Below are 23401 nucleotides of genomic sequence, written 5' to 3'. Positions count from 1 at the left end.
AGTTAAAAATCCTCCGCAACCCATTTTTCCCGACGATTGCAAGACCCGAGATATAAAAATGAAAAGGTGCTTACAATCCCTAAAAATTATAGGCACTTTTTGGAATTATCCCTCTCGACATATGTGCATTGTGCATTTCCATTTTAGATGTATACATTTTTCTTAAATCAAAACTTTGAGTTTTTCGCTCTCCCTTCATCCCGTAAACAAAAAAGGCAAATAGATCACAGCAAAATGAAAATTTCATAGTTGATGTACGGAAAAAGTTTAAAACAATAAAAAAAAGTAAATGAAGAAAATTTATTCACACACCACAAATGAACACAAAAGTTTTGTTATCAGAGTTTGGGAAATTCCACTTGTCCAAAACTAATATCTTGGAATTTTACATGAAGGAAATTTTTTCTACACATGTTTTTAAAATGGATATGCATGCCAGAAACATGTGTTAAAGATTCAAATGACCTATGGATCCAAAGCTTTTAAAGAGAATAACAAACGCTCATTAAATTCTCAAGTGAACGTGCGGCGGGATATTTGCAAGAGTCAAACAAGCCATTATTTTGCCATATTCAAAAAGTTGAGCTAACAAACATAGATGATTCTAAAGTGATTTGTCATGAGTAATGGGCTATATTTTTTTAAGAAATGACTTATGGATTTGAAGTCAACACTCAGTTAAAAATCGCCCGCCTCCCCCGTTTCTCGACGATTGTAAAACCTTAGATATAAAAACGAAAAAGTGCATACGATCCCTAAAATGTACAGAAACTCTTTGAAAATATCTCACTCTACATTTGTGCATTGTGCATTTTCATTTTAGATCTACACTTTTTTCTTAAATCAGAACTTTGAGTTTTCGCTCCTCTTTCATCCCGAAAACAAAAAAGGCAGAAAAGATCACAACAACAGAAAAATTTTATAGTTGATGTTTGGAAAATATTTAAAATAATAACTAATGTAAATAAAAAATATCTATTCACACACCACAAATGAACACAAAAGTTTTGTTATCCAAGTTTGGGAAATTCCATTAGTCCCACCGATTAAGCTTGGAATTTTACATGAAGGAGATTTTTTCTACACAAGTTTTAAAAATGGTAGGCATGCTTGAACCATGTTAAAGATTCAAATGACCAACGGATCCAAAGCTTTTAAAGAGAATAACAAACGCTCATTAAATTCTCAAGTGAACGTGCGGTGGCATACTTACCTGAGTCTAACAAGTCATTATTTTTCCCACTTTAAAAAATTTGATCTAACAATCAAAGATGATTGTAAAGTGATTTATCATGGATAACGGGCTATATTTTTTTATGAAATAACTTATGGATTGCAATTCAACACTAAGTTAAAAATCCTTTGCCACCAATTTTTCCCGACGATTGCGAAACCTGAGATATAAAAACTAAAAACATCATACATTCCCTAAAAATTACAGACACTCTTTGGAATTATCTCTGCCTACAATTTTGCATTGTGCTTTTCCATTTTCGATCTACACTCTTTTCTTAAATCAAAACTTTGACTTTTCGCTCTCCCTTCATCCCGAAAACAAACAAGGCAAAAAAGCTTACAACAAAATGAAAATTTTATAGTTGATGTATGGAAAAAATTTAAAACAATAACAAATATAAATAAAAAAAATTTATTCACCCAACAAAATTGAACACAAAAGTTTTGTTATCCAATTTTTGGAAATTCCACTAGTTTAACCCTAATAGCTTGAAATTTTGCAAGAAAGAGATTTCATCCACATAGGTTTTAAAAATGGATATGCATGTTTGAAACATGTTAAAGATGCAAATGAGCTATGGATGCAAAGCTTTTAAAGAGAATAACAAACGCTCAATAAATTCTCAAGTGAACTTGTTGTGGGATATTTACCCGAGTCAAACATGCCATTATTTTGCCCATTTGCAAAACGCTGACATAATTAATCATAGATGATTGTAATGTGATTTATCTTGCGTAACGGGCTATATTTTTGTATGAAATGACTTATGGATTGCAATTCAACACTCAGTTAAAAATCCTTCACAACCCACTTTTCCCGACGATTGCAAAACCTGAGATATAAAAACGAAAAGGTGCTTACAATCCTTAAAAATTATAGGCACTCTTTGGAATTATCTCTCTCTACATATGTGCAAATTGCATTTCCGTTTTGGATGTACACAATTTTCATAAATCAAAACTTCATGTTTTTCGCGCTCCCATCATCCCGTAAACAAAAAAGGCAAATAGATCACAGCAAAATGAAAATTTCATAGTTGATGTAAAAAAAAAGTTTAAAACAATCAAAAAAGTAATTGAAGAAAATTTATTCACACACCACAAATGAACACAATTGTTTTGTTATCCAAATTTTGGAAATTCCACTAGTCCAAAACTAACATCATGAAATTTTACATGAAGGAGATTTTTTCTACACATGTTTTCAAAGTGTATATGCATGCCAGAAACATGTTAAAGTTTCAAATGACCTATGGATCCAAAGTTTTTAAAGAGAATAACAAACGCTCATTAAATTCTCAAGTGAACGTGCGGTGGGATATTTGCCCGAGGCAAACAAGCCATTATTTTGCCCATATTCAAAAAGTTGAGCTAACAATCATAGATGATTGTAAAGTGATTTGTAATGTGTAACGGGCCATATTTTTGTAAGAAATGACTTATGGATTTGAACTCAACACTCAGTTAAAAATCGCCCGCCTCCCCCCTTTCTCGACGATTGCAAAACCTTAGATATAAAGACGAAAAAGTGCATACGATCCCTAAAACATACAGACACTCTTTGGAAATATCTCTCTCTACATTTGTGCATTGTGTATTTTCATTTTAGATGTACACTTTTTTCTTAAATCAGAACTTTGAGTTTTCGCTCCCCCTTCATCCCGTAAACAAAAAAGGCAGAAAATATCACAACAAAATAAAATTTTTATAGTTGATGTGTGGAAACTATTTAAAATAATAACTAATGTAAATAAAAAATATCTATTCACACACCACAAATGAACACAAAATTTTTGTTATCCAAGTTTGGGAAATTCCATTAGTCCAACCCTATTAAGCTTGGAATTTTACATGAAGGAGATTTTTTCTACAAAATTTTTAAAAATGGAAATGCATGATTGAAACATGTTAAAGATTCAAATGACCAATGGATCCAAAGCTTTTAAAGAGAATAACAAACGCTCATTAAATTCTCAAGTGAACGTGCGGTGGGATATTTACCCGAGTCTAACAAGTCATTATTTTGCCCATTTTCAAAAATTTGATCTAACAATCATAGATGATTGTAAAGTGATTTATCATGCGTAACGGGCTATATTTTTGTATGAAATAACTTCTGTATTGCAATTCAACACTCAGTTAAAAATCCTCTGCCACCAATTTTTCCCGACGATTGCAAAACCTGAGATATAAAAACTAAAAAGAGCTAACAATCCCTCAAATTTTCAGACACTCTTTGGAATTATCTCTCCCTAAAATTGTGCCTTGTGCTTTTCCAATTTAGATGTACTCTTTTTTCTTAAATCAAAACTTTAACTTTTCGCTCTCCCTTCATCCCGAAAACAAACAAGGCAAAAAAGCATACAACAAAACGAAAATTTTATAGTTGATGTATGGAAAAAATTTAAAACAATAACAAATATAAATAAGGAAAATTTATTCACCCAACACAAATGAACACAAAAGTTTTGTTATCCAATTTTTGGAAATTCCACTAGTTTAACCCTAATAGCTTGGAATTTTGCAAGAAAGGGATTTCATCCACACATGTTTTAAAAATGGATATGCATGTTTTAAACAGGTTAAATATGCAAATGAGCTATGGATGCAAAACTTTTAAAGAGAATAACAAACGCTCATTAAATTCCCAAGTGAACTTGCGGTGGGATATTTACCCGAGTCAAACATGCCATTATTTTGCCCATTTGCAAAACGCTGACATAATAAATCATAGGTGATTGTAACGTGATTTATCATGCGTAACGGGCTATATTTTTGTATGAAAAGACTTATGGATTGCAATTCAACACTCAGTTAAAAATCCTCTGCAACCCATTTTTCCTGACGATTGCAAAACCTGAGATATAAAAACGTAAAAGTGCTTACAATAAATAAAAATTACATGCATTCTTTGGAATTATCTCTTTCTACATATGTGCAAATTGCATTTCCGTTTTAGATGTACAAATTTTGCTTAATTCAAAACTTCGAGTTTTTCGCGCTCCCTTTATACCGTAAACAAAAAAGGCAAATAGATCATAGAAAAATGAAAATTTCATAGTTGATGTACGTAAAAAGTTTAAATAAATAAAAAATTAAATGAAGAAAATTTATTCACACACCACAAATGAACACAATAGTTTTGTTATCCAAGTTTGGGAAATTCCACTAGTCCAAAACTAATATCTTGGAATTTTACATGAAGGAGATTTTTTCTACACATGTTTTAAAAATGGATATCCATGCCAGAATCATGTTAAAGATTCAAATGACCTATGGATCCAAAGCTTTTAAAGAGAATAACAAACGCTCATTAAATTCTCAAGTGAACGTGCCGTGGGATATTTGCCCGAGGCAAACATGCCATTATTTTTCCCATATTCAAAAAGTTGTGCTAAAAATCATAGATGATTTTAAAGTGATTTTTCATGCGTAACGGGCCATATTTGAGTAAGAAATGACTTATGCATTTGAACTCAACACTCAGTTAAAAATCGCCCGCCTCCCCCGTTTCCCGACGATTGCAAAACCTTAGATATAAAAACGAAAAAGTTCATACAATCCCTAAAACATACAGACACTCTTTGAAAATATCTCCCTCTACATTTGTGCATTGTGCCTTTTCATTTTAGAAGTGCACTTTTTTCTTAAATCAGAACTTTGAGTTTTCGGTCCCCCTTCATCCCGTAAACAAAAAAGGCAGAAAAGAACACAACAAAATAAAAATTTTATAGTTGATGTGTGGAAAAAATTTAAAATAATAACTAATGTAAATAAAAAATATCTATTCACACACCACAAATGAACACAAAAGTTTTGTTATCCAAGTTTGGGAAATTCCATTAGTCCAACCCTGTTAAGCTTGGAATTTTACATGAAGGAGATTTTTTCTACACATGTTTTAAAAACAGATATGCATGCTTGAAACATGTTAAAGATTCAAATGACCTATGGATCCAAAGCTTTTAAAGAGAAAAACAAACGCTCATTAAATTCTCATGTGAACGTGCGGTGGGATATTTACCCGAGTCTAACAAGTCATTATTTTGCCCATTTTCAAAAAATTGATCTAACAATCATAGATGATTGTAAAGTTATTTATCATGTGTAACGACCTAAATTTTTGTATGGAATGACTTAAATATTGCAATTCAACACTCAATTAAAAATCCTCTACCACTAATTTTTCCCGACGATTGCAAAACCTGAGATATAAAAACTAAAAAGAGCTTACAATCCCTAAAAATTACAGACACTCTTTGGAATTATCTCTCCCTACAATTGTGCATTGTGCTTTTCCATTTTAGATGTACACTTTTTTGTTAAATGAAAACTTTGACTTTTCGCTCTCCCTTCATCCCGATAACAACCAAGGCAAAAAATCTACCAATAAAATGAAAATTTTATAGATGGTATATGGAAAAAATTTATAACAATAAAAAATATGAATAAAGAAAATTTATTCACCCAACACAAATGAACCCAAAAGTTTTGTTATCCAAATTTGGGAAATTCCATTAGTTTAACCCTAATAGCTTGGAATTTTGCAAGAAAGAGATTTCATTCACATATGTTTTAAAAATGGATATGCATGTTTGAAACACATTAAAGATGCAAATGAGCTATGGATGCAAAGCTTTAAAAGATAATAAAAAACACTCATTAAATTCTCAAGTGAACTTGCGGTGGGATATTTTCTCGAGTCACACATGCCATTATTTTGCCCATTTGCAAAAAGCTGACATAATTAATCATAGATGATTGTAATATGATTTATCATGCGTAACGGGCTATATTTTTGTAAGAAATGACTTATGGATTGCAATTCAACACTCAGTTAAAAATCCACCGCAACCCATTTTTCCAGACGATCGCAAAACCTGAGAAAAAGTTTAAAACAATAAAAAAAATAAATGAAGAAATTTTATTCACACCACAAATGAACACAAAATATTTGTTATCCAAGTTTGGGAAATTCCAGTAGTCCAAAACTAATATCTTGGAATTTTACATGAAGGAGATTTTTTCTACACATGTTTTAAAAATGGATATGCATGCCAGAAACATGTTAAAGATTCAAATGACCTATGGATCCAAAGCTTTTAAGGAGAATAACCAACGCTCATTAAATTCTCAAGTGAACGTGCGGTGGGTTATTTGCCCGAGTCAAACAAGCCATTATTTTGCCCATATTCAAAAAGTTGAGCTAACAATCATAGATGATTGTAAAGTGATTTGTCATGCGTAACAGGCTATATTTTTTTAAGAAATGACTTATGGATTTGAAGTCAACACTCAGTTAAAATTCGCCCGCCTCCCCCGTTTCCCGACGATTGCAAAACCTTAGATATAAAAACGAAAAAGTGTATAAGATCCCTAAAGCATACAGGCACTCTTTGGAAATATCTCTCTCTACATTTGTGCATTGTGCATTTCCATTTTAGATGTACACTTTTTTCTTAAATCAGAACTTTGAGTTTTCGTTCCCCCTTCATCCCGTAAACAAAAAAGGCTGAAAAGATCACAACAAAAGAAAAATTTTATAGTTGATGTGTGGAAATTATTTAAAATAATAACTAATATAAATAAAAAATATCTATTCACACAGCACAAATGAACACAAAATTTTTGGTATCCTAGTTTGGGAAATTCCATTAATCCAACCCTATTAAGCTTAGAATTATACATGAAGGAGATTTTTTCTACACAAGTTTTAAAATTGGATATGCATGTTTGAAACATGTTAGAGATTCAAATGACCTATGGATCCAAAGCTTTTAATGAGAATAACAAACGCTCATTAAATTCTCAAGTGAACGTGCGGTGGGATATTTACCTGAGTCTAACAAGTCATTATTTTGCCCATTTTCAAAAATTTGATCTAACAATCATAGATGATTGTAAAGTGATTTATCATGCGTAACGGGCTATATTTTTGTATGAAATGACTTATGGATTGCAATTCAACACTCAGTTAAAAATCCTCTGCCACCAATTTTTCCAGACGATTGCAAAACCTGAGATATAAAAACTAAAAAGAGCTTACAATCCCTAAAAATTACAGACACTCTTTGGAATTATCTCTCCCTACAATTGTGCATTGTGCTTTTCCATTTCAGATGTACACTTTTTTCTTAAATCAAAACTTTGACTTTTCGCTCTCCCTTCATCCCGAAAACAAAAAAGGCAAAAAAGATTACAACAAAATGAAAATTTTATAGTTGATGTATGGAAAAAATTTAAAACAAAAACAAATATAAATAAATAAAATTTATTCACCCAACACAAATTAGCACAAAAGTTTTGTTATCCAATTTTTGGAAATTCCACTAGTTTAACCTTGATAGCTTGGAATTTTGCAAGAAAGAGATTTCATCCACACATGTTTTAAAAATGGATATGCATGTTTGAAACATGTTAAAGATGCAAATGAGCTATAGATGCAAAGATTTTAAAGAGAATAACAAACGCTCATTAAATTCTCAAGTGAACTTGTGGTGGGATATTTACCCGAGTCAAACATGCCATTATTTTGCCCATTTGCAAAACGCTGACATAATTAATCATAGATGATTGTAATGTAATTTATCATGCGTAACGGGCAATATTTTTGTATGAAATGACTTATGGATTGCAATTTAACACTCAGTTAAAAATCCTCTGCAACCCATATTTCCCGACGATTGCAAAACAGGAGATATAAAAACAAAAAGGTGCTAACAATCCCTAAAAATTACAGGCACTCTTTGGAATTATCTCTCTCTACATATGTGCAAATTGCATTTCCGTTTTAGATGTACACATTTTTCTTAAATCAAAACTTCGAGTTTTTCGCGCTCCCTTCATCCCGTGAACAAAAAAGGCAAATAGATCACAGCAAAATAAAAATTTCATAGTTGATGTACGGAAAAAGTTTAAAACAATAAAAAAAGTAAATGAAGAAAATTTATTCACACACCACAAATGAACACAATACTTTTGTTATCCTAGTTTGGGAAATTCCACTAGTCCAAAACTAATATCTAGGAATTTTACATGAAGGAGATTTTTTCTACACATGTTTTAAAAATGGATATGCATGCCCGAAACATGTTAAAGATTCAAATGACCTATGGATCCAAAGCTTTTAAAGAGAATAACAAATGCTCATTAAATTCTCAAGTGAACGTGCGGTGGGATATTTGCCCGAGTCAAACAAGCCATTATTTTGCCCATATTCAAAAAGTTGAACTAACAATCATAGATGATTGTAAAGTGATTTGTCATGCGTAACGGGCCATATTTTTGTAAGAAATGACTAATCGATTTGAACTCAACACTGAATTAAAAATCGCCCACCTCCCCCGTTTCCCAACGATTGCAAAACCTTAGATATAAAAACGAAAAAGTGCATACGATCCCTAAAACATACAGATACTCTTTGGAAGTATCTCTCTCTACATTTGTGCATTGTGCATTTCCATTTTAGATATAAACTTTTTTCTTAAATCAGAACTTTGAGTTTTCGCTCCCCCTTCATCTCGTAAACAAAAAAGGCAGAAAAGATCGCAACAAAATAAAAATTTTATAGTTGATGTGTGGAAAATATTTAAATTAATAACTAATGTAAATAAAAAATATCTATTCACACACCACAAATGAACAAAAAAATTTTGTTATCCAAGTTTGGGAAATTCCATTAGTCCAACCCTATTAAGCTATTTTTTCTACACATGTTTTAAAAATGGAAATGCATGATTGAAACATGTTAAAGATTCAAATGACCTATGGATCCAAAGCTTTTAAAGAGAATAACAAACGCTCATTAAATTCTCAAGTGAATGTGCGGTGGGATATTTACTTGAGTCTAACAAGTCATTATTTTGCCCATTTTCAAAAATTTGATCTAACAATCATAGATGACTGTAAAGTGATTTATCATGCGTAACGGGCTATATTTTTGTATGAAATGACTTATGGATTGCAATTCAACTCTTAGTTAAAAATCCTCTGCCACCAATTTTTCCTGACGATTGCAAAACCTGAGATATAAAAACTAAAAAGAGCTTACAATCCCTAAAAATTATAGACACTCTTTGGAATTATCTCTCCCTACAATTGTGCATTGTGCTTTTCCATTTTAGTTGTACACTTTTGTCTTAAATCAAAACTTTGAGTTTTCGCTCTGCCTTCATCCCGAAAACAAACAAGGCAAAAAAGCTTACAACAAAATGAAAATTTTATAGTTGATGTATGGAAAAAATTTAAAACAAAACAAATATAAATAAAGAAAATTTATTCACCCAACACAAATGAAAACAAAAGTTTTGATATCCAATTTTTGGAAATACCACTAGTTTAACCCTAATAGCTTGGAATTTTGCAAGAATGAGATTTCATCCACAGATGTTTTAAAAATGGATATGCATGTTTGAAACATGTTAAAGATGCAAATGAGCTAAGGATGCAAAGCTTTTAAAGAGAATTAGAAATGCTCATTACATTCTCAAGTGAACTTGCGGACGGATATTTACCCGAGTCAAACATGCCATTATTTTGTCCATTTGCAAAACGCTGACATAATTAATCATAGATGATTGTAATGTGATTTATCATGCGTAATGGGCTATATTTTTGTATGAAATTACTTGTGGATTACAATTCAACACTCAGTTAAAAATCCTCTGCAACCCATTTTTCCCGATGATTGCAAAACCTGAGATATAAAAACGAAAAGGTTCTTACAATCCCTAAAAATTACATGCACTCTTTGGAATTACATCTCTCTACATATGTGCAAATTGCATTTCCGTTTTAGATGTACACATTTTTCTTAAATAAAAACTTCGAGTTTTTCGCGCTCCGTTCTTTCCGTAAACAAAAAAGGCAAATAGATCACAACAAAATGAAAATTTCATAGTTGATGTACGGAAAAAGTTTAAAACAATAAAAAAATTAAGTGAAGAAAATTTATTCGCACACCACAAATGAACACAATAGTTTTGTTATCCAAGTTTGGGAAATTCCTGTAGTCCAAAACTAATATCTTGGAATTTTACATGGAGGAGATTTTTTCAACACATGTTTTAAAAATGGATATGCATGCCAGAAACATGTTAAAGATTCAAATGACCTATGGATCCAAAGCTTTTAAAGAGAATAACAAACACTCATTAAATTCTCAAGTGAACGTGCGGTGGGATATTTGCCCAAGTCAAACAGGCCATTATTTTGCCCATATTCAAAGAGTTGAGCTAACAATCATAGATCATTGTAAAGTGATTTGTCATGCATAATGGGCCATATTTTTGTAAGAAATGACTTATGGATTTGAACTCGACACTCAGTTAAAAATCACCCGCCTCCCCAGTTTCCCGACGATTGCAAAACCTTAGATATAAAAACGAAAACGTGCATACGATCCCTAAAACATGCAGACACTCTTAGGAAATATCTCTCTTTGCATTTTTGCGTTGTGCATTTCCATTTTAGATGTACACTTTTTTCTTAAATCCGAACTTTGAGTTTTCGTTCCCCCTTCATCCCACAAAAAAAAAAGGCAGAAAAGATCACAACAAAAGAAAAATTGTATAGTTGATGTGTGGAAAATATTTAAATTAATAACTAATGTAAATAAAAAATATCTATTCTCACACCACAAATGAACACAAAAGTTTTGTTATCCAAGTTTGGGAAATTCCATTAGTCCAACCCTATTAAGCTTGGAATTTTACATGAAGGAGATTTTTTCTACACATGTTTTAAAAATGGAAATGCAAGCTTGAAACAAGTTAAAGATTCAAATGACCTATGGATCCAAAGCTATTAAATAGAATAACAAACGCTCATTAAATTCTCAAGTGAACGTGCGGTGGGATATTTACCCCGAGTCAAACAAGTCATTATTTTGCCCATTTTCAAAAATTTGATCTAACAATCACAGATGATTGTAAAGTGATTTATCATGCTTAACGGGCTATATTTTTGTATGAAATGACTTATGGATAGCAATTCAACACTCAGTTAAAAATCCTCTGCCACCAATTTTTCCCGACGATTGGAAAACCTGAGATATAAAAACTAAAAAGAGCTTACAATCCCTAAAAATTACAGACACTCTTTGGAATTATCTCTCCCTAGAATTGTCCATTGTGCTTTTCCATTTTAGATGTACACTTTTTTCTTAAATCAAAACTTTGAGTTTTCGCTCTCCCTTTATCCCGAAAACAAACTAGGCAAAAAAGCATACAACAAAATGAAAATTTTATAGTTGATGTATGGAAAAAATTTAAAAAAATAACAAATATATATAAAGAAAATTTATTCACCCAACACAAATGAACACAAAAGTTTTGTTATCCAAATTTATGAAATTCCACTAGTTTAACCCTAATAGCTTGGAATTTTGCAAGAAAGAGATTTCATCCACACATGTTTTAAAAATGGATATCCATGTTTGAAACATGTTAAAGATGCAAATGAGCTATGGATGCAAAGCTTTTAAAGAGAATAACAAACGCTCATTAAACTCTCAAGTGAACTTGCGGTGGGATATTTACTCGAGTCAAACATGCCATTATTTTGTCCATTTGCAAAACGCTGACATAATTAATCATAGATGATTGTAATGTGATTTATCTTGCGTAACGGGCTATATTTTTGTATGAAATGACATATGGATTGCAATTCAACACTCAGTTAAAAATCCTCCGCAATCCATTTTTCCCGACGATTGCAAAACCTGTGATATAAAAACGAAAAGGTGCTTACAATCCCTAAAAATTACAGGCACTCTTTGGAATTATCTCTCTCTACATCTGTCCAAATTGCATTTCCATTTTAGATGTACACATTTTTCTTAAATCAAAACTTTGAGTTTTTCGCTCTCCCTTCATCCCGTAAACAAAAAAGGCAAAATGAAAACTTCATAGTTGATGTACGAAAAAAGTTTAAAACAATAAAAAACGTAAATGAAGAAAATTTATTCACACACCACAAATGAACACAATAGTTTTGTTATCCATGTTTTGGAAATTCCACTAGTCGAAAACTAATATCTTGGAATTTTACATGAAGGAGATTTTTTCTTCACATGTTTTAAAAATGGATATGCATGCCAGAAACAAGTTAAAGATTCAAATGACCTACGGATCCAAAGCTTTTAAAGAGAATAACAAGCGCTCATTTAATTCTCAAGTGAATGTGCGGTGGGATATTTGTCCGAGTCAAACAAGCCATTATTTTGCCCATATTCGAAAAGTTGAGCTAACAATCATAGATGATTGTAAAGTGATTTGTCATGCGTAACGGGCCATATTTTTGTAAGAAATTACTTATGGATTTGAACTCAACACTCAGTTAAAAATCACCCGCCTCCCCCGTTTCCCGACGATTGCAAAACCATAGATATAAAAACGAAAAAGTGTATACAATCCCCAAAACATACAGACACTCATTGGAAATATCTCTCTCTGCATTTTTGCATTGTGCATTTCCATTTTAGATGTATACTTTTTTCTTAAATCAGAACTTTGAGTTTTCGTTCCCCCTTCAACCCGTAAACAAAAAAGGCAAAAAAGATCACAACAAAAGAAAATTTTTATAGTTGATGTGTGGAAAATATTTAAATTAATTACTAAAGTAAATAAAAAAATCTATTGACACACCACAAATGAACACAAAAGTTTTGTTATCCAAGTTTGGGAAATTCCATTTGTCCAACCCTATTAAGCTTGGTATTTTATATGAAGGAGTTTTTTTCTACACATGTTTTAAAAATGGAAATGCATGCTTGAAACATGTTAAAGATTCAAATGACCTATGGATCAAAAGCTTTTAAAGAGAATAACAAACGCTCATTAAATTCTCAAGTGAACGTGCGGTGGGATATTTGCCCGGGTCTTACAAGTCATTATTTTGCCCATTTTCAAAAATTTGATTTAACAATCATAGATGATTGTAAAGTGATTTATCATGCGTAACGGTCTATATTTTTGTGTGAAATGACTTATGGATTACAATTCAACAGTCAGTTAAAAATCCTTTGCCACCAATTTTTCCCGATGATTGCAAAACCTGAGATATAAAAACTAAAAAGAGCTTACAATCCGTAAAAATTACAGACACTCTTTGGAATTATCTCTCCCTACAATTGTGCATTGTGCTTTTCCATTTTAGATGTACACTTTTTTCTTAAATCAAAACTTTGACTTTTCGCTCTCCCTTCATCCCGAAAACAAACAAGGCAAAGTGCTTATAACAAAATGAAAATTTTATAGTTGATGTATGGAAAAAATTTAAAACAATAAAAAATATAAATAAAGAAAATTTATTCACCCAACGCAAATGAACACAAAGGTTTTGTTATCCAATTTTGGGCAATTGCACTAGTTTAACCATAATAGCTTGGAATTTTAAAAGAAAGAGATTTCATCCACACATGTTTCAAAAATGGATATGCATGTTTGAAACATGTTAAAGATGCAAATGAGCTATGGATGCAAAGATTTTAAAGAGAATAACAAAAGCTCATTAAATTCTCAAGTGCATTTGCGGTGGGATATTTACTTGAGCCAAACATGCCATTATTTTGCCCATTTGTAAAAACCTGACATAATTAATCATAGATAATTGTAATGTGATTTATCATGCGTAACGGGCTATATTTTTGTATGAAATGACTTATGGATTGCAATTCAACACTCAGTTAAAAATCCTCCGCAACCCATTTTTTCCGACAATTGCAAAACCTGTGATATAAAAACAAAAAGGTGCTTACAATCCCTAAAAATTACAGGCAGTCTTTAGAATTATCTCTCTCTACATACGTCCATTGTGCATTTCCGTTTTAGATATACACATTTTTCTTAAATCATAACTTCGAGTTTTTCGCTCTCCCTTCATCCCGTAAATAAAAAAGGCGAACAGATCACAGGAAAATGAAAATTTCATAGTTGTTGTACGAAAAAAGTTTAAAACAATAAAAAAATTAAATGAAGGAAATTTATTCACACACCACAAATGAATACAAAAGTTTTGTTATCCAAGTTTGGGAAATTCCACTAGTCCAAAACTAATATCTTGGAATTTTACATGATGGAGATTTTTTCTACACATGTTTTAAAAATGGATATGCATGCCAGAAACATGTTAACGATTCAAATGACCTATGGATCCAAAGCTTTTAGAGAGAATAACAAACACTCATTAAATTCTCAAGTGAACGTGCAGTGGGATATTTGCCCGAGTCAAACAAGCCATTATTTTGCCCATATTCAAAAAGTTGAGCAAACAATCATAGATGATTAGTAAAGTGATTTGTCATGCATAACTGGCTATATTTTTGTAAGAAATGACTTATGGATTTGAAGTCAACACTCAGTTAAAAATATCCCGCCTCCCCCGTTTCCCGACGATTGCAAAACCTTAGATATAAAAACGAAAAAGTGCATACGATCCCTAAAACAAACAGACACTCTTTGGAAATATCTCTCTCTACATTTGTGCATTGTGCATTTTCATTTTAGATGTACACTTTTTTCTTCAATCAGAACTTTGACTTTTCGCTCCCCCTTCATCCCGTAAACAAAAAAGGCAAAAAAGGTCACAACAAAATAAAAATTTTATAGTTGATGTGTGGAAAATATTTAAAATATTAAATAATGTAAATAAAAAATATCTATTCACACACCACAAATGAACACAAAAGTTTTGTGATCCAAGTTTGGGAAATTCCATTAGTCCAACCCTATTAAGATTGGAATTTTACATGAACGAGATTTTTTCCACACATGTTTTAAAAATGGATATGCATGCTTGAAACTTGATAAAGATTCAAATGACCTATGGATCCAAAGTTTTTTAAGAGAATAAAAAATGCTTATTAAATTCTCAAGTGAACGTGCGGTGGGATATCTACCCGAGTCTAAAGAGTCATTATTTTGCCCATTTTCAAAAATTTGATCTAAAAATCATAGATAATTGTAAAGTGATTTATAATGCGTAATGGGCTATATTTTTGTATGAAATGACTTATGGATAGCAATTCAACACTCAGTTAAAAATCCTCGACCACCAATTTTACCCGACGTTTGCAAAACCTGAGATACAAAAACTAAAAAAAGCTTACAATCCCTGAAAATTAAAGATACTCTTTGGAATTATCTCTCCCCACATTTTTGCATTGTGCTTTTCCATTTTAGATGTACACTTTTTTCTTAAAGCAAAACTTTGACTTTTCCCTCACCCTTCATCCCGAAGACAAACAAGGCAAAAAACTTACAACAAAATGAAATTTTTATAATTGATGTATGGAAATTTTTTTTAAAAATAACAAATATAAATAAAAAAATTATTTACCCAACACAAATGAACACAAAAGTTTTGTTAACCAATTTTTGGAAATTCCACTAGTTTAACCCTAATAGCTTGGAATTTTGCAAGAAAGAGATTTCATCCACACATGTTTTAATAATAGATATGCATGTTTGAAACATGTTAAAGATGCAAATGAGCTATGGATGCAAAATATTTAAAGAGAATAACAAACGCTCATTAAATTCTCAAGTGAACTTGCGGTGGGATATTTACCCGAGTCAAACATGCATTATTTTGCCCATTTGCAAAAAGCTGATATAATAATCATAGATTATTGTGATGTGATTTATCACGCGTAACGGGCTATATTTTTGTATGAAATGACTTATGGGTTGCAATTCAACACTAAGTTAAAAATCCTCTGCAACCCATTTTTCCCAACGGTTGGAAAACCTGAGATATAAAAATGAAAAAGTGCTCACAATCCCTAAAAATTACAGACACTCTTTGGAATTATCTCTCTCTACATATGTGCATTGTGCATTTCCGTTTTAGATGTACACATTTTTCTTAAAACAAAACTTCGAGTTTTTTCGCTCTCCCTTCATCCCGTAAACAAAAAAGGCAAATAGATCACAGCAAAATGAAAATTTCATAGTTGATGTACGGAAAAAGTTTAAAAAAATAAAAAAAAGTAAATGAAGAAAATTTATTCACACACCACAAATGAACACAAAAGTTTTGTTATCCATCTTTGGGAAATTCCACTAGTCCAAAACTAATATCTTGGAATTTTACATGAAGGAGATTTTTTCTACACATGTTTTAAAAATGGATATGCAAGCCAGAAACATGTTAAAGATTCAAATGACCCATGGATACAAAACTTTGAAAGAGAATAACAAACGCTCATTAAATTCTCAAGTGAACGTGCGGTGGGATATTTGCCCGAGTCAAACAAGCCATTATTTTGCCCATATTCAAAAAGTTGAGCTAACAATCATAGATGATTTGTAAAGTGATTTTTCATATGTAACGGGCTATATTTTTGTAAGAAATGACTTCTGGATTTGAAGTCAACACTCAGTTAAAAATCGCCCGCCTCCCCCGTTTCCCGACGATTGCAAAACCTTAGCTATAAAAACGAAAAAGTGCATACGATCCCTAAAACATACAGACTCTCTTTGGAAATATCTCTCTCTACATTTGTGCATGGTGCATTTTCATTTTAGATATAAACTTTTTTCTTAAATCAGAACTTTAAGTTTTCGCTCCCCCTTAATCCCGTAAACAAAAAAGACAAAAAAGATCACAACAAAATAAAAATTTTATAGTTGATGTGTGGAAAATATTTAAAACAATAACTAATGTAAATAAAAAATATCTATTCACACACCACAAATGAACACAAAAGTTTTGTTATCCAAGTTTGGGAAATTCCATCAGTCCAACCCTATTAAGCTTGGAATTTTACATGAAGGAGATTTTTTCTACACATGTTTTAAAAATGGATATGCATGCCAGAAACATGTTAAAGATTCAAATGACCTATGGATCCAAATCTTTTAAAGAGAATAACTAACACTCATTAAATTCTCTAGTGAACGTGCGGTGGGATATTTACCCGAGTCTAACAAGTAATTATTTTGCCCATTTTCAAAAAATTGATCTAAAAATTTTAGGTGATTGTAAAGTGATTTATCATGTGTAACGGGCTATATTTTTGTATGAAATGACTTATGGATTGCAATTCAACAGTCAGTTAAAAATCCTCTGCCACCAATTTTTCCCGACGATTGCAAAACCTGAGATATAAAAACTAAAAAGAGCTTACAATCCCTAAAAATTACAGATACTCTTTGGAATTATCTCTCCCTACAATTGTGCATTAGGCTTTTCCATTTTAGATGTACACTTTTTTCTTAAATCAAAACTTTGACTTTTCGCTCTCCCTTCATCCCGAAAACAAACAAGGCAAAAAGTTAACAACAAATTGAAATTTTTATAGTTGATGTATGGAAAAATATTTAAAAAATAAAAAATATAAATAAAGAAAATTTTTTCACCCAACACAAATGAACACAAAAGTTTTGTTATCAAATTGTTGGAAATTCCACTAGTTTAACCCTAAAAGCTTGGAATTTTGCAAGAAAGAGATTTCATCCACACATGTTTTAAAAATGGATATGCATGTTTGAAACATGTTAAAGATGCAAATGAGCTATGGATTCAAAGCTTTTAAAGAGAATAAAAAACGCTCATTAAATTCTCAAGTGAACTTGCGGCGGGATATTTACCCGAGTCAAACATGCCATTATTTTGCCCATTTGCAAAAAGCTGACATAACAATCATAGATGATTGTGATGTGATTTATCATGCGTAACGGGCTATATTTTTGTGTGAAATGACATATGGGTTGTAATCCAACACTCGGTTAAAAATCCTCCGCAACCCATTTTTCCAGACGATTGCAAAACCTGAGATATAAAAACGAAAAAGTGCTTACAATCCCTAAAAATTACAGAAACTCTTTGGAATTATCTCTCTCTACAGATGTGCATTGTGCATTTCCATTTTAGATATACACATTTTTCTTAAATTAAGACTTCGAGTTTTTCGCTCTCCCTTCATCCCGTAAACAAAAAAGGCAAATGGATCCAAAGCTTTTAAAGAGAATATCAAACGCTCATTAAATTCTCAAGTGAACGAGCGGTGGGATATTTGCCCGAGTCAAACAAGCCATTAGTTTGCCCATATTCAAAAAGTTTAGCTAACAATCATAGGTGATTGTAAAGTGATTTGTCATGCGTAACAGGCAATATTTTTGTAAGAAATGACTTATGGATTTGAAGTCAACACTCAGTTAAAAAATGCCCGCCTGCCCTGTTTCCCGACGATTGCAAAACCTTAGATATAAAAACGAAAAAGTGCATACGATCCCTAAAACATACAGACACTCTTTGGAAATATCTCCCTCTACATTTGTGCCTTGTGCATTTCGATTTTAGATGTACACTTTTTTCTTAAATCAGAACTTTGAGTTTTCGCTCCCCCTTCATCCCGTTAACAAAAACACCAAAAAAAATCACAACAAAATAAAAAATTTATAGTTGATGTGTGGAAAATATTTAAAATAATAACTAATGTAAAAAAAATATCTATTCACAAACCACAAATGAACACAAAAGTTTTGTTATCCAAGTTTGGGAAATTCCATTAATACAACCCTATTAAGCTTGGAATTTTACATGAAGGAGAATTTTTCTACACATGTTTTAAAAATGGATATGCATGCTTGAAACATGTTAAAGATTCAAATGACCTATGGATCCAAAGCTTTTAAAGAGAATAACCAACGCTTATTGAATTCTCAAGTGAACGTGCGGTGGGATATTTACCCGAGTCTAACAAGTAATTATTTTTCCCATTTTCAAAAATTTGATCTAAATTTCATAGATGATTGTAAAGTGATTAATCATTCCTAACGGGTAATTTTTTTGTATGAAATGAGTTATGGATTGCAATTCAACACTCAGTTAAAAATCCTTTGCCACCTTTTTTTCCCGACGATTGCAAAACCTTAGATATAAAAACTAAAAAGAGCTTACAATCCCTAAAAATTACAGACACTCTTAGGAATTATCTCTCCCTACAATTGTTCATTGTGCTTTTCCATTTTAGATGTACACTCTTTTCTTAAATCAAAACTTTGACTTTTCGCTCTCCTTTCATCCCGAAAACAAACAAGACAAAAAGCTTACAACAAAATGAAAATTTTATAGTTGATGTATGGAAAAAATTTAAAACAATAACAAATATAAATAATGAAAATTTATTCACCAAACACAAATGAACACAAAATTTTTGTATCCAATTTTGGGAAATTCCACTAGTTTAACCCTAATAGCTTGGAATTTTGCAAGAAAGAGATTTCATCCACACATGTTTTAAAAATGGATATGCATGTTTGAAACATGTGAAAGATGCAAATGAGCTATGGATGCAAAGCTTTTAAATAGAATAACAAACGCTCATTAAATTGTCAAGTGAACTTGCAGTGGAATATTTACCCGAGTCAAACATGCCATTATTTTGCCCATTTGCAAAAAGCTGACATAATTAATCATAGATGATTGTAATGTGATTTATCAAGCGAAACGGGCTATATTTTTGTACGAAATGACTTATGGATTGCAATTCAACACTCAGTTAAAAATCCTCTGCCACCAATTTTTCCCGACGATTGCAAAACCTACGATATAAAAACTTAAAAGAGCTGACAATCCCTAAAAATTACAGAAACTCTTTGGAATTATCTCTCCCTACAATTGTGCATTGTGCTTTTCCATTTTAGATGTACACGCATTTCTTAAATCAAAACTTTGATCTTTCGCTCTCCCTTCATCCCGAAAACAAACAAGGCAAAAAGCTTACAACAAAATGAAAATTTTATAGTTGATGTATGGAAAAAATTTAAAAGAATAACAAATATAAATAAAGAAAATTTATTCACCCAACACAAATGAACACAAAATTTTTGTTATCCAATTTCTGGAAATTCCACTAGTTTAACCCTAATAGCTTGAAATTTTGCAAGAAAGAGATTTCATCCACACATGTTTTAAAAATGGATATGCATGTTTGAAACATGTTAAAGATGCAAATGAGGTATGGATGCAAAGCTTTTAAAGAGAATAACAAACGCTCATTACATTCTCAAGTGAACTTGCGATGGGATATTTACCCGAGTCAAACATGCCATTAATTTTCCCATTTGCAAAAAGCTGACATAATTAATCATAAATGATTGTAATGTGATTTATCATGCGTAACGGGCTATATTTTTGTATGAAATGACTTATGGATTGCAATTCAACACTCAGTTAAAAATCCTCCGCAACCCATGTTTCACGACGATCGCAAAACCTGAGATACAAAAACGAAAAGGTGCTTACAATCCCTAAAAATTACAGACACTCTTCGGAATTATCTCTCTCTACATATGTGGATTGTGCATTTCCGTTTTAGATGTACACATTTTTAAAAATCAAAACTTCAAGTTTTTTGCTCTCCGTTCATCCCATAAACAAAAAAGGCAAATAGATCACAGCAAAATAAAAATTGCATAGTTGATATACGGAAAAAGTTTAAAACAATAAAAAAAGCAAATGAAGAAAATTTATTCACACACCCCAAATGAACACAAAAGTTTTGTTATCCAAGTTTCAGAAATTTCACTAGTCCAAAACTAATATCTTGGAATTTTACATGAAGGAGATTGTTTCTTGACGCCGGACAGGATAGCGATTATCCTGCAGCCAGATCAACTTGCGAATCACGGGAGGAATAGGCGAAATCTGCCTGAAATCGTAGAGAAATTCTCTCAGATTCAAAATATCATTCAACCCCTTCCTCTAAAACCTAAACAGTCTTTTAACCGAATGCAACGCCCCCGACAAGCCCGGGCTGTAGCTCAAAATAAAGCAAACCCTAACCCGGGTTCAATACAATAGATCCGATTAAGAATCCGATTAAGGATCCGACTATGTACACCGGATCCGATTCAAGGATCCGAATATGTACCCGCATCAGTCGCCGCGTGTTGGAAAGAACTCGCCCTCGAGGTCATATAGCGTTAGCGGACCCCAGAAAAGAAGGAAACAAAGGGGGAACAGGAAAAACATCAGAAGGCCGCAAATGACATGCGGGAATGACCAGCTACGCATGCTCAGGCGGCAGTCCAGGAGGAGGATCCTCCGCGACGTCGCCATGCTCGACGCAAACCCTGGACAGTGAAACCAGGGTAGTACGATCAGCCATCGGAGGAGGAGTGGGTCGTGCCTGATGTGGTGCCAACACAATCTTCTTCTCGTTGTTGTTAAAGGAAAAGGTATTCTTCCGCCCATCATGAAGAACACGGCGATCATACTGCCAAGGGCGGCCTAACAACACATGACACGATTCCATAGAGGCAACATCACACCAAACAGTATCGAAATATTTCATGCCGATGGAAAAAGATACGAGACAGCGCTGATCGACTGGTACCTCAATGCCTTTAGTCAGCCATGTCAACTTGTATGATTTGGGATGACGATCCGTCTTCAACTGCAATTTCTGGACAGCCTCTTCAGACACGATATTCTCACAACTGCCACCGTCAATGATCATCGTGCACACTTTATCGGCGACTGTGCAGGTCGTGTGGAAAATAGTGGTCCGCAACCAATCATCCCCTAAATCCACCTTGGGAGTCAACAGACGCGGACAAACAACCAAAGTCGCATGGCCATCACCATACAACACATCTCCATCGTCATCATCGTCATACACAGGCTCCCCAAACTCCGCATGTTCATCTACCACTTCTTCTTCAATTAGAAGATTTTTGCCCTTCTGACTCGCAGGGTTCCTACACTCAGTGGCCTTATGGCCCTGTTCACCACATCGAAAACAACGAATACGTGAAGTAGAAGTACCTTGTGTAGGTGGTGGGGCAGAAACTGAGTCTGTAGGACGAGCTGGTGGGCTGCATTGATCGCTTCTGATCATGGGCCGCCATTGCAGCTGTTGTTCCACAACCAAAGCACGCTGGAAGGCTTCAGAAACGGTCCACAACGAGTGAAGACAAAGGACATCTTGCAGGGGCTGTCGTAACCCCCCCCAAATACCGTGCCACCAGCTGCTCTTCTGTCTCAGATAAGTCATTCCGGGCAAGCAACTGATAGAACTCCTCCGTGTAATCGTCCACTGATCTCGAGCCTTGCCGCAGCAAATGAAGTCGCTGAAACAAGGTTTGAGTGTAACCGAAAGGAAGGAATTGACCCTTCATCTTCTTCTTCATATTCTCCCAATTAGTGAGTTTGGCCTTGCCCTGCCGGTCTCGTGATCGCCGCAATTGCTCCCACCACGCAGATGCTCTGCCCTTGAGTTTCATGGCAACCAATTTCACCTTGACGTTATCTGGGACTTCTTTATATTCAAAGATACGCTCTACCTCCTGCAACCAGTCAATGAATCCGTCGGCTTGTAACGTACCCGAAAACTCGGGTAGCGTCACATGGAAACCGAGGTCTACAGGTCGATCCCCACAGTGTTCCCCGAATCGAGCATGAGTGCGATCTGGGTTTTCGACTCTGGCATCGGAATCGTGATCTTCCATCTCACGAGAACCGAAATCCTGTGTCGTTAGACGCTGGGTTAACTCCGCGACTTGCCGCTGTAAATCTTCCAATATCACTGCCTGAGCATTACGGCTACGACCACGACCACCAGCCATGGAAGACAATATTTGTCCACTTTTTTTTTTTTTAATAATAATAAAATAATAATATAACTTCCTCGGAATTAAAATACCTCGACGGCGAAGAAACTCCCGAAATTGGGATTTCGGAGCCCCTCTATTTTTGAAATCGAGGCCTCTCCGGCGGTCCTCTCCGGCTGTCGTCTCCGACAGCTCGTCGCCGCCTGCGACGCTGGCTCGTTCCGGCAACGAGGGTCTCCTGTCTCGGAACCCCCTTTCTTGGCACCACGAACCTTTGTTTCGGTGCTCGATTTTCCGGAATTACCGAACCTTTTCTATCGTCGAGCTCCGTTGGCGGCAGATCTGACTACGGCGACGGAGACGGCAACGTCGCACGGCAGTTCCGGCGGTGACGACGTCGATGCCGACCCCTTTCCCTGCCGAATCCCTCTTTTCTGGCAAAGCCAGAGCCTCTGCTCTGTTTCTGTAACTTGCTTGGTCGAGTCCCGAGCTCTGCTCGGTCGAATCCCGAGTGTTTTCGGTAGCAACGTTGAGCGGTAGCTCAACGGCGACGACAGCAGTGTTGAGCGGTAGCTCAACAGTGACGGCGATGGCGACGGCGTCGT

The 23401-nt window shown here is 33.8% G+C and overlaps 1 protein-coding gene across 1 annotated transcript in view; it reads left to right on the top strand.

The window, feature by feature from the left end:
- The window catches only part of LOC137965268 (uncharacterized), a 68085-nt gene extending 47040 nt beyond the window's left edge, over positions 1–21045 (top strand). Inside the window, exon 3 of the mRNA XM_068811603.1 lies at positions 20851–21045. Within this exon, the coding sequence (XP_068667704.1) occupies positions 20851–21045 (195 nt within the window). The remainder of the gene's footprint in view (positions 1–20850) is intronic.
- The last annotated feature ends 2356 nt before the right edge of the window (positions 21046–23401 follow it).

The sequence above is a fragment of the Aristolochia californica genome, unplaced genomic scaffold, assembly GCF_029961685.1.
Source record: "Aristolochia californica isolate CCGP_79_NKW_82.1479 unplaced genomic scaffold, dmAriCali1.0.hap1 SCAF_5, whole genome shotgun sequence".
In the NCBI taxonomy this organism is placed as follows: domain Eukaryota; kingdom Viridiplantae; phylum Streptophyta; class Magnoliopsida; order Piperales; family Aristolochiaceae; genus Aristolochia; species Aristolochia californica.
This window is presented reverse-complemented; position numbering and strand designations above follow the sequence as displayed.